This window comes from Cyprinus carpio, chromosome A11, assembly GCF_018340385.1.
Source record: "Cyprinus carpio isolate SPL01 chromosome A11, ASM1834038v1, whole genome shotgun sequence".
Classification (NCBI taxonomy): domain Eukaryota; kingdom Metazoa; phylum Chordata; class Actinopteri; order Cypriniformes; family Cyprinidae; genus Cyprinus; species Cyprinus carpio.
The window spans coordinates 13922871-13935388 of record NC_056582.1 but is presented as its reverse complement, the minus strand read 5'-3'; the positions used below and the strand labels follow the sequence as shown (position 1 = coordinate 13935388).

Sequence of the window (12518 nt, the reverse complement as noted above, 5' to 3'; positions counted from 1 at the left end):
GCTAGAATAATGTACTTTCAGGAAATAAAAAAGCTGCTGGATATCAGGGTAAACTCAAAAACCAGCACCTACAGTGTGTATGCACAAAATAAATTGGCACTTGCTGAACGTCTGAAATTAGTTGTATTTTCTTACATAAGAAGTTCTTAAATATTGTCCTACAGAGTTTTTTTTTTTGTTTGTTTGTTTGTTTGTTTGTTTGTTTGCCCCTGGGATAATGTGTCAGTTGTATGATGTGATATCTGGTGCTGGTAACCTGTTCATCAAAGTGTTTTAAAGACAAAAACGTTTGCTCAAAGTAACTAAATGAAGGGGACTGGTTAGCATATGGACTGTGTACTACTGTACGTGTAGTATTTAACCATTTGAAGGATGACAAATTGGCACTTTTACAAAGTCTGATCTGCCCTTTTATTGTGAATCTACATCTTCAGATGTGTTGTCTATTTTCTCCCTTTGGAAGATTGTGGGAAATGCTGTACATAGTTCATTTTTATTGTATATATGAAAATAGATAATTGTATAAAGTATATGTACAGAGCTTCTGGTCATGCCTTTTTGTAGTTATGTATGATGTAAATTGGACTTGTGAGTTTAAAGCAGCTTTCTAAATCTCATTCTGCTTTTTGTGTTGTATTTGTCTGACCATTTGTGAGTGAAACTGTCTGAAATAAATGATTCATCTAAATGTCGGTCTCATTTTCATTTGTCAGACAGTGAAGTAGGCTATTACCATTACAATTTCAGATTGTCTTATAGTCTTTAGGGTTCTTTATTCCTGCCTTTTTGTTTTTCTAATCCGTATCTGTCAAAGCCACCTCATTACTTATTTTCTTGAGCTCAGCTATCCAACTATACACTGCCATACACACTCTTAACAGGTAAATCATTTATTAAAATGTCTATGAATTTTAATTTTAATAACTTTCAAAGTTTGCCTACCAATTGATCTAGTAGAGGCTACAATGTATTATAATACCACGGAGATAGAGGGAAAAAAATGTAAATTAATATTCATGAAAAACTAGTTTTACTATTTTACAGATTTAGCATTAGATCACTATTTCCTGTATATGCAGATCAATCAAATCATTTAAGTAATCAAAAAATAATGCATTGTTGTCTTACCTTTCTTTTTAGCATACAAAAACAAGTACAGTATCACGCTGACGCTTACAGATGATGAACAGCTGTACTTACAAAAGAAATAATATGAGAACAAATTACAAAAGGCAAACTGTTAGAATAAGCAAGAGCAGTACAAATATTAATAATAATAATGGCTTTTTATTTCACCATAAATGTTGTATATAAACCACTTTCCTGGAACTTGGAATGTAACACTTTTGGCAGATAATTAGAAAAGAAATACTATGGCAACACAAAGAAGAATTCAGGACCCTTCTCTAGAATTTTTAATGGCAATGATGAAATAGTCATTGGCTGTGGAAAGAACAGAATAAAATACATTACTAATTTATGATCATAATCGTCAGTCTATATCAGATAAATACCAGATGTATATTTGGATGTAATAGTATTTTGAATGAATTCTGAATAACCAAAATATTGACACAGATATCACACCAGATACTGACCACATTTTCTGAACAAACGGATCAGATTCACTTTCAACACAGACACTCAGTCGTAAAGATTACATTTGAGATTCAAATAGCCTAGAAGTCCACTGGCTGCTATCGGAGTAAGACAACATTTTTTTCAACATTTAAAGAAAAATTATTCAACATTTAAAAACATACTGCTTATCTACAAAAAACTATAACCAATTAATTTCATGATTAGTCAAACACTGTCATCCAAGACATGGAGATCCAGTGGCTCTCAACCTTTAACTCGAAGGTTCCTCCACTGTCCAATTTAATATTCCTCAGGCTCATTTTTTTTTAGGTTTACTGAGGCCCCCTAGTTGTTGAGAAACACAACCTAACCTCATGGAAATTAGCATTGCATAAGTGTACTTCTCTTTACCTGTGGAAATTAGGATATTATTCTTTTGTTTCAACATCCAGAATGGTGAGTTCATTCTGAGGGTCCAAGTCCTTCAACACTCTCGTTGTCATGAGCAGCTGTTGGATCTTGTATAGTGAAATGTTTTTTGGTGGTCAAGATTGCTGTTGATGGGGATGCCTATTAAAAGAGCACATAGAAATAACAAAGATCCGATCAATTTAATGTTGCCACTGAAGCACATGACATCGTTTGCAACCAAACAAAAAAATGTAATAATTGGAAACATTCGCATTTGCCAGACACCTTCATTAACAACGATTACTCCTTGAGTTCCTTTCTGAGTCTGAATCATTTTGATCACCTTCCTCTGCAACATAAACCCTCAAGTGAATAAAATGGCAAAAGTAACAGTAAAACCTGCTGTATATCATTGCTTAAAGGGTTATTTCACCCAAAAATGAAAATTAGGCTGTTTTACTCACCCCAGAGACATCCTAGATGTATATGACTTTTTTTCTTTCAGACGAATCCAGTCAGAGTTATATTAAAAATTGTCTTTGATCTTTCAAGCTGTTTAATGGCACTCAGCGGGTGTTGCATGCATCAGTCCAAAAGAAGTGAAATAAAAAGCGCCCATCCATAAAAAAGGGAACAAAGGCCTCCTGTGGTGAATCAATGCTTTTTTGTAAGAAAAATATCCATATTCAAAACGTAATAATCACTTTAATGTAGCTTGTGCCAACAGTTGTACATAGAAGCAGCTCTGGGCTGATGACATACGAGGTCAGCGTTGCGTATGCACCTGTGAGTTTCGTAAAAACCAATGTTTGTTAACAGGATCAAAGGAAGCAAAGTTCCCTTACTTTGGCAAAGGAAAACCTCCTCTTGGCTTATATAGAAATCCTCCGACATTCTTCTTTACAAATCCTCATTTCGTACTTCTAATTAGTGACCGTTGTTTTGTTCTCTCCACTGCGTTTCCGCATGTGTCACTTCTGAGCGGCGCATGCGCAAAGCCGAACTCATACGTCATCTGCCTGGAACTGCTTCCGTTTACAACAGTGAGCGCAAGCTAGATTAAAGTGATTATTATATCAGCACATATCCCACAGCAAATTGCTATTAACAAGTCGATAAACAAGTTTAGAAAATTTATCTTTTTGTCTTACCTAATGTTAGAAGCCTTCTCCCTTGTACCTGACTGTGATGCACACAATCCCCCTTGCCAAGAAATTTCCATCGATGTTATTCCTCTCTAGCAAATTGAAATGCTTAATCCAATCATTATTCGAGCTTCAAAAGTCCACTTGCTGTCACGGTGACGGATGACAAATGCGACTTTGCAGTTTTGCATTTTTTGTATCTCGAATCAACTTGCACAATAATTTGGACTGTTTGCCCATTTGGATTATAATAACGATTGCTCGTCTAGTGCCATGGCTGCTGATGTTAGCTTTACTTATTTGCTATCATCTCTGTGCTCTCTGAGCTGAGTCGGAGCAAAAAATTTGAGATATAACAAGACGGTTCATTCATATTATTATAAAAATGGGAGAAACTGCAAAGTCCCACCTTCTAAATAAAAAAGGCAAAGGTAAAGTCATTGCATCGTGTTTATTCCACTTTATTTCAAATTACCAACTCACACTTTTCTCATCCTAATTTTACAAGTTGAAAGTTACAAAATAACACACACACAGAGCTGACTGACTCTGATAATGGCCGGGTATTCTCAAAGTCCAATCGACTTGGGTATTACACACAATGTTAAACAGACCAGGGACCCGAAGTAATAGATTGGGACCCGACCCAGACCTGGCTGACCATTTAAAATATAGCCCCAAACCCATACGGATCCCAGGACCCGGGTCCTTGGGTCCTCAGTGTAGACCTTGTTCACCCCCCGGAGCCGTGTGAGACACTTTTTTTTTTATAGATGGGCTTTTTATTTAACTTCTTTTGGACTGATGCATGCAACACCCGCTGAGTGGCATAAAACAGCTTGAAAGATTAAAGACATTTTTTAATCGTAACTGACTGGATTCGTCTGAAAGAAGAAAGTCATATACACCTAGGTTGCCACAGGGGTGAGTAAAACACAGCCTAATTTGGGTGAACTAACCCTTTAATATCTAATATCAATCGGAACAGCCGCTCTGTGAACTCCCTAAATTTGTCTGTGAGAAAATGTACATATTTTTGGTTCCATTTGTACTTTCAATTACAAACAAACATTACCAAGTTTAAGTGCTAAAATGTACTTGACATTTTGAAGTATAGTCACTGTTTTTGTTGGTACGACACTGCAAATGACCGAACTAGAACTACGTATATTTGCTGCTCAAGAAACATTATCAAATTGTGAATATTTTTGTGGAAACTGTTTTTTTTTTTTTTTTTTTTAAAGAAATTAAAACCTTTTTAGTAAGGACACAAAAGGATTTTTTATAATTAATAAAAACTGATTAATAGACAGTTCAAAAGAACAGCATTTCTTTTTTGTAATATGAAATTTCTTACTTTTGATTAATACATCATTACTGAACAAATTTGGTCAGTAAGGATATATTAATAAAAAGTGAGACATAAAAAAAAACCTACACATCTGATTGTATACTGTGCACTCAATGTATTCTATGTCTACTCGAGTAAAAAGGACAAAATAATTGGTTTGGATGTTTATTGGTATGACATACATTATACATTCAACAACAGACGCTACAGAATCTGTGGACTGCAATCATGAAAGACATGTAAGCTCACACTAGACAATAAGCATGAAGTTCTGACACAAGACCTTTTTAATGGGCAGGAGAATTTAATGACTTCTATTATCAATCCTGTCTCGTGCGAAAACATTTATTTCAAGCTGGTGTTGTCCTTTATTTTATGAAAAACTTTAATCATAAACTGTAATTTGAACAGAATGAATTAATTAGCACCTGACTTGCCTAACACAATGCTAATTTTAAGGAAATGCAACTTATCAACAAAATTAATTCTGCTGGTCTCAGGACTGGGACAATATGATAGACTCCTAAAACATGTTGCACTATGATGTGCTCAAACACACAACTGACACAAGACAACACTCAGCGCATGTTCATAGTAAGATGTCTTTTGTGGTAATATTTTTAGTGATTTAAACACAGAGCAACTATGAATATACTATATAATAATGTGAATACACTCTCACAAATATAAAAAACTGAGGTGAAAGCTGGTTTGAGAAAAAAATTACAAAATGCACATCTCTGCAACCCCTGCAATTCATACAAATGCATTCTCCAAAATTGAAAAATAAAATTGTGCGTGTTTTTTGGGAGAATAAGGTCTAAGGAGTATGGGTACAGCAGCCTAATCAAGCTGTACAGAATGAGTATTCACAACTACAGCAGGGCTTCATACTCCATGTGTTCAGAACGATTCAGTGCTGGGTCCATTTGATGCTCTTAATGTCAATGCCCTCCTGGACCATTTCCCATAACGGACTAAGAGACAAAGAAAGAAAAAAAAAAAAACCTTAGAGCAATTCTCATTTTTCCCACAGAAAGATTTTGTTCTCAGGGATTTTAACCAAAGAATTTTCATGAAGTTTTTGTTTACTGGATAAGGATTTGTAACAATTCACAATATTTTAAACATCAAACAATTAAAACATTAAAGTACCTCTATTATGCCATTTTAAGGTTCCTAATATCGTTTTACGAGTCTCCTACAATAGGTTTATATGCATGCAAGGTCAAAAAACGCTTTTGTTTTCTCAAAATAGCTCAAGTGGTAGAGCATTGCGTTAACAAGCGCAAGGTTGGGGGTTCGATTCCCCGGAAACACATGATAGATAAAAATTGATAGTCTGAATGCACTGTAAGTCGCTTTGGATAAAAGCGTCTGCTAAATGCATAAATTTAAATTTAAATTTAATTAAAATATGCATTTAATATCACTTCATTTTCCATTGATTCTCAAATGATTTGCTCGAAGCAGTTCTAAGGTTCAGTCTGTCTAAACTCCTCCTTTCTGTGAGCCTACTCTGCTCTGATTGGTCAGATGGCCCAATCTATTGTGACTGGTCTACTGGTCTTAAAAAATTAATTTTAACCATGGATTCTTTGCAACCTTATCTTTCGGAAATTAAAATAAAACAAATGTCCTTTTACAGCGTAGGACAGCGTCTTCTTGACATGTTAACCACACGAACAAGCTACAGTGTTTGAAGGCCAACATAGAACATAGGTGGGCATTATGCAAATGTGATTTGAATTACTGATGACTAGTTTAGGCTGTTCAGAGTCGATTCTTTTGTTTGAGAGACAACTTCATTTATTGTGCATTTTCAGCTTAACAAACTTTGCAGATCGTTTGCATTCACATACAGCTACATAACACACTGCATAAGAGGCAATATTCGAACTGGCATAATAGGGGCACTTTAATTAACAATATCTAAATGAACTATTTTATACCCAAGCAGAGCCAAAAAATGTACACATTCACTATAGAAATGTCCAAATAAATTTTAATTTATATGAATTTTCCAAGCTTTAAAATGTTAGAATCCCCATGTTTTCCATGATTTGGAAGCTAAGGTCAGACAATTTGATTCAAATCAAGCATGAACAGCTCACCTCATCTCCCTCAGCCGTTTGACCTGTTGGACGCACTTCTCCACTGTATAGTCCACTTCATCCTCTGTGGTAAATCTGCCAATTCCAAATCTGAGAAAAACATTGGTCATGTGATCTGCTCATTACAGTTTGTGTGTTCATGGTTAAAGCAGGAAATTTGTGTACGGAGACTTAAGATAAAATCTGAATATAGATTACACAACACAAAAACACATAGAGAGAAACAAGGCGTGCTGAGCATGACCTAGAAAAAAAAAAAAAAAAAAAAAAAACATTCAGGCTGATATTTTACAAAACTACCAACCGAATAGACGAGTGCGCCAAGTCCTCATCTGTCCCTATTGCTCTGAGGACATACGAGGGCTCCAAGGAAGCAGATGTGCATGCGCTGCAACAAGAACAAGCTACTTTAGTATGATTTATATACCATTATAGTTTATATAGGTATTTTAAATAAACTTTTATTTTTTAATATTGCAGTTTTCATTTTAATTTAAATTTTGTTAATTTGTCACTCATTTTTATTATTATAACATATATCTTTTAATGTTACTATTTAGGATTACTTTATTAATTTAAAGGTGCTGTATGTAGGATTGACACCGAGTGGTTGAACTAGGAACTGCAGTCCAAATTCAAAATATTGGAGAGGGTTTTTTTTCACCTGGCCCCTCCTCCACAGACTTGATGCACACGCAGGTTGCCAGATTGATGACACCAACAAGAACGAGCACACTTGACAATGAATGAAATTAAATACGCTGTGTTTTCCACCACCTGGCAACCCGGGATGCGGAAATACAACTGGGTAAACTGGCAGTGATTGGGTTTCACAAACCAAAACAAAGTCAGAGATTCCTGAACGCACATTTTCAAAGGAGAATAACTGACTGTAGCATTCATTTTCAGATAAACAAGTATGTTAACTTAGCATGTTTCATAAACATATTATGGTATTTTTATGCTTATGTAGAGTCAAAATCTTACATACAGCACCTTGCCTTGGCAAATAACTAAGTTTGTTTTTCTTTAAGCTTTATCCATTTTATTATGAATGACATTATTATATACAGCTTTATATATTTTTGTTTTTACTCAAACAAACATGCTTTTAATCAGTAAAAAGATAACTTCCACTATTTTTAACCAGCTTTGCATTTTAACAATATCTATGTAAATTAAAAACGTGTACTCTTTCTCCAAGTTTACTGGCACACAAATATTCATAAACCCCGGTCAGACATTTTAAACTACTGACCTTCCAGATGAAAGTGCAACATCTTTTAACGCCATCAACAGACTCTCCCCCTCAACATAGGCAAATGATAAATTAATGCATCCTGAAGAAGGAAAGTGTTTTTAGATTACAAACTCAAGTCAACACGGAACCTTATTAATAAATGAAAATTACAAAGTCAGGTCTTACCTGGGTACCTCTGATCTGGGTCTCCATTCAACACAACATCAGGAATCGCCGCCATGATCTTCTGCACAAGGCGATTTGCAAGCACCGTCACATGCTTGTGATCGTACTGAAAATAAACAGAAAATGAAACCTGCATATAAGCAAACTTAGACTAGCAGTAGCAAGTTTAACTCTGACTCTGAAGTCTCTACCTCTAACTCTTGCTGGGCGATCTCACAAGCGGCTCCGAGGCCAACGGCGAGAGGTGTGGGCACGGTCCCTGAACGTAGACCCCTTTCCTGACCCCCTCCACTCTGCAAAGGCTCAATACGAATTCTGGGTCTCCTCCTCAAATACAAAGCCCCAATTCCTAAAAAAACACAACCACTCATTAATATAATTTTGAATAATGTGACCATTGCGCATTTGAAAGTACAATATGCTACCTTTGGGCCCGTAGAGCTTATGGCCGCTGATGGACATCAGATCCACTTTCCAGTCATTGACATTAATGGGGATCTTTCCAACAGCCTGAGCAGCATCAGTGTGGAAGAACACATTTTTGGATCTACACAGATGACCTGAAATCAAAAACATTATTGATATAGATGATATGAAGATTCACAGGTATACGTTTAGAGAATGATGTTGATAGTAAGAGTTACCAATTTCTTTAATTGGCTGTTTGACACCGATCTCATTGTTGACAGTCATTATGGACACCAAACTGGTATCAGGACGGATTGTTTCCTCTAATTGCTAAGAAAGCAAAATATAAAGTATATTTAAAATACAGTAAATTTGCAAAAGCACAACACAGTAAGAAAATTGTTTAAAAAACAAAAGAAAAGATGAATTTCACGTTTTTATTTTTTTCTATGCCAATATCAGTCACCAACAGGACTGCAATCTATATGAGCATGTAATTATTTTTGTTGTTCTAGTTGGTGCTGAAATTGGAAGTTCCCCCTTTAAGAAAGCTTACCTTCAAATCAATCAGTCCATTATTTTTCACAGGTAAGTATGTTACATCAAAACCCTCTGCCTCCATAATGCGGCAGGAGTCCAGCACACACTTGTGTTCAGTCTGGGTAGTAACAATGTGTTTTTTCTTAGCCTTATAAAACCGAGCCACACCCTTTAAAAAAAAAAAAAAAGACAAGATATAAAAGGACAACCAATACATATTTAGTTATTTTTAATAACTAGTACAGCGCATCACATATAAACTTAACCTGTTTATTTTAGAGTATGACAAGTCATTTGTGTCCCAGCGTCCCACTTTCTCCTAATCCTAATCTTACCTCACAGTAATGACATTCTTACTTTGATTGACATATTGTTGGACTCGGTTGCACCACTGGTGAACACAATCTCCCTCGGGTCGGCACCAATAAGATCTGCTACTTGCTGTAGAGGAAATACCATTTGTGTTACCATAAACAGTGCATTTTTGTTTTAACCAAAATGTTATGCTTCAATGCTCAGAAATAAAACTCTCAGCTATCTAAATCCAGGGAATGTTCTTGCTTCTCTTATGAAAATATACAGGGAAGAACAAAGACTTACTTTTCTCGCTTTTTCCATTGCACTCTCGCTCTCCCATCCATAAGCATGAGTCCTGGAATGCGGGTTCCCGTAGTAGTTGACTTGATAGGGGAGCATGGCATCCAAAACCCTTGGGTCCTGGAACATTGTTCAATGAAAACAATGGCATGTAAACATCCCAGAAATGTAATTCAGAAACGTTAATTTTTCTAGATGGCAGGAGTATAATGGGAGCTGGGTACCATGGGTGTGGTGGCCTGAAAGTCCATATACAATGGCCTCGGCTCATCCTTTTCCAGTTCCCTACTTTTGATCAACTCTGTGGAGAAACAAGCATGTTTATCAAGTTATAGTGACTGGAACAAATACAGCCGTATTAGAAACCCAGGCATGTATTTACATGTCAGCTTGCTAGTATCTGTATTAGCACAGCCTTTTAGAGTAACTTACACAAGCTAAATTCAACTGCGTCACTGTTAGTCTCTAGACTAGAGAATTAGATTTAGTAATGCTGTACCTTTCTCCCTCTGCACAGTGTTGACGGCGCTTTGAGCGAAGCTCAGTCGAGGGTTGGAGATCCCACACATGGAACCCAGAAGTTTTCTCGATAAAGTCCTGTTCATCATGTTTATGCAAATAGTGTTCTCAACATAAACAATGACAGAAATAATAAAAATACCTTCTTATAAAGCCTTCGTCAATTTATAAACGCGTCAGATAAATAAATGTATTATTCAGACAACTTCAGAAACAACAACATGCCCACTATCTTCATATAACATGTGTCATCAGCCCTCAAAACACTCGGCACTGCTTACACAAGACGCACATACAGCTGGGGCGGGACGATTGCTATTATGATTCTCATTGGTTAGCTGAGTCTCTTGTGGGCGGGTTTTTTGTGACGTTTACGGGGTTTATTGGTTAAACCCTAAACCTGGTCTGTTTATTTTACCGGAAATTGTGAATATGAACCAATACAATGCTGCTCTAAAAGTTAGTTTTTCCGTCCTTGGAAACATTTCTATCCAGTACATTTGGAGAAAATCGGCAGCGTTTAATGAAAGACATATTTGGTTTATTTATATATTTCCGGAAGTCGTGATGGGAAATCTAAATCATTTCCGCGAATCGGTTCTTTTGAAGAGTCAATTTCAAAGAACCGACTCGGTTGTTACTTGTGTCATTACGTAATTACGTCATCAACGCGCTAATAAAATCACATGAAGCTGCATAGTTAGGAAAAATCATAATTATTTTTTGTAATAATTATGATAATTATTAATAATTGTATAAATTATGGAACATATGTAAAAAATATGGGATGAAAAGTCCCAATTTTGACAAAAAAAATCATTTAAATTTATGTCATAAAGATTACCTTTTGTCATAATCTTAACTTTTTATGTCATAATTATGACATTTGTGTTTTTTAGGGTTCGTCTTCCATAAGAATATCTTAATGTGGCCAATATGGGTTACAGCAGAGCAGTTTTCGGGGTCCAAGGGAATGATGGGAGGTGGTCAGCTCTGACTATTACCAACAACCACAATGCCAACAACCCAGACGAGACAAGTGTTCTTTCAGAGCATTCTTCTTCTGAGCAGAAGAAGGTGACGTTGGTGATGGATGGTTGTTTATAATTTTTATTTCAGAGCATTCTTCTTCTGAGCAGAAGACAGTGTTCACACTGCGATTCCGGCAAATACACGGGTAATGTGTGTGTCCCGGCATTTGTACCCGGGTCACTAGATTTTGCACTTTCACACTGCCAGTGATTACCCGGAATATGTGCATGCTTTCACACACAACCCGTAAAGGTCCCGTAAAGACACGTGATATCAGGGTGTGACGTGTAATGTACGAGTCGAAAACTCTAGGCACGTTAACTTTCACTGAAGCTGGTGAACGATCTCAGCTTCAGCGCGGAAAGTGAGGAACGAACTGATTTTGCACATATCTTTTCGTCGCGAACGTTGATCTGCCTTCAAAACACCCGCTAAAAGAGTCGCGCGATAACGCGCGTCATCACTACGACACGGCATTAGATCTGGCTTTTGTTCACACAGCGCTCATTCCGGGACTGAACCCGGCAGTGTTACTAGGTCCTCGACCCGGGTTCAATCCCGGGACGTGTTTGCTTTCACACAGAAGTCGACCCGGCAATGTTCCGGCAATTTGCCGGGTCCGACGTGCACTGTGAAAGGGGCTTATGGCAGGTTATTGGTCCTGTTTATTTATTTGAGTGTTTTTTGAGCGTCCAGAGCTGCTGATCGGAAACAAAACTGCTGCTACCGGACTACCACACACCACCTTACTTCATAGCAGATCCAGGAATGACTTATCACAAATTGCAACCACAGGACAAATTCTTGATTCTAGCTACTAATGGTCTCTGGGAACTGATGCACAGACAGACTGTTGTACAGGTCTTAGGGGAACATCTGTGTAACATCTAGTGGAAGAAACCAGTTTCTGGACTGGGTTTTACAGTTGGACAGATACATAGACTGCTGCAGGAGAGGAAGGGTAGAGCTCTTTCTGCTCTGGAGGATGAGAACAGTGCTACTCATCTGATCTGTCATGCCCTGGGCAGCAATGCCTGCTCCATTGAACCCAAGCGCATAGCCAAAATGCTCAGTCTGCCACAGGATTTGGCAAGGATGTTCAGAGATGCCAATTATAATCATTCACTTTAATGGTTAATCTACTTGAAGCAGGTATGAAATCTTTTGTATTATTATTTTTTTGAGTATAATAATTTAAGGCATTTTGTGCACATTACAAATAAAATAACGATTATTAGAATAATTTGAAGTTTTATTTATACTCATTGATATGGTGGCTTCTCCCATTTATTGCAGTTAATTTAAAGGGGTCATGAAATTCAAGAGTCAAAATGTTTTTAATATTTACACACAAGAGGTTACTCTATACCCAAAAAAAAAAAAAAAAAAAAAAA

General features: G+C 36.7%; 1 protein-coding gene across 1 annotated transcript; it reads right to left on the bottom strand.

Annotated features, from left to right (window-relative positions):
• Positions 1 to 4640: 4640 nt before the first annotated feature.
• On the bottom strand, positions 4641 to 10394 carry LOC122146605 (cysteine desulfurase, mitochondrial-like). The gene is made up of 13 exons (XM_042766357.1): positions 10073 to 10394; positions 9798 to 9874; positions 9577 to 9693; positions 9334 to 9417; positions 8993 to 9145; positions 8673 to 8766; positions 8454 to 8588; positions 8220 to 8377; positions 8029 to 8134; positions 7861 to 7942; positions 6907 to 6990; positions 6603 to 6692; positions 4641 to 5465 (listed from the first exon to the last, which is right to left on the bottom strand). The coding sequence occupies exons 1-13, from the start codon at positions 10179 to 10181 to the stop codon at positions 5402 to 5404; spliced, it is 1353 nt and encodes a 450-aa protein (XP_042622291.1). The 5' UTR covers positions 10182 to 10394; the 3' UTR covers positions 4641 to 5401.
• Between the last annotated feature and the right edge of the window lie 2124 nt (positions 10395 to 12518).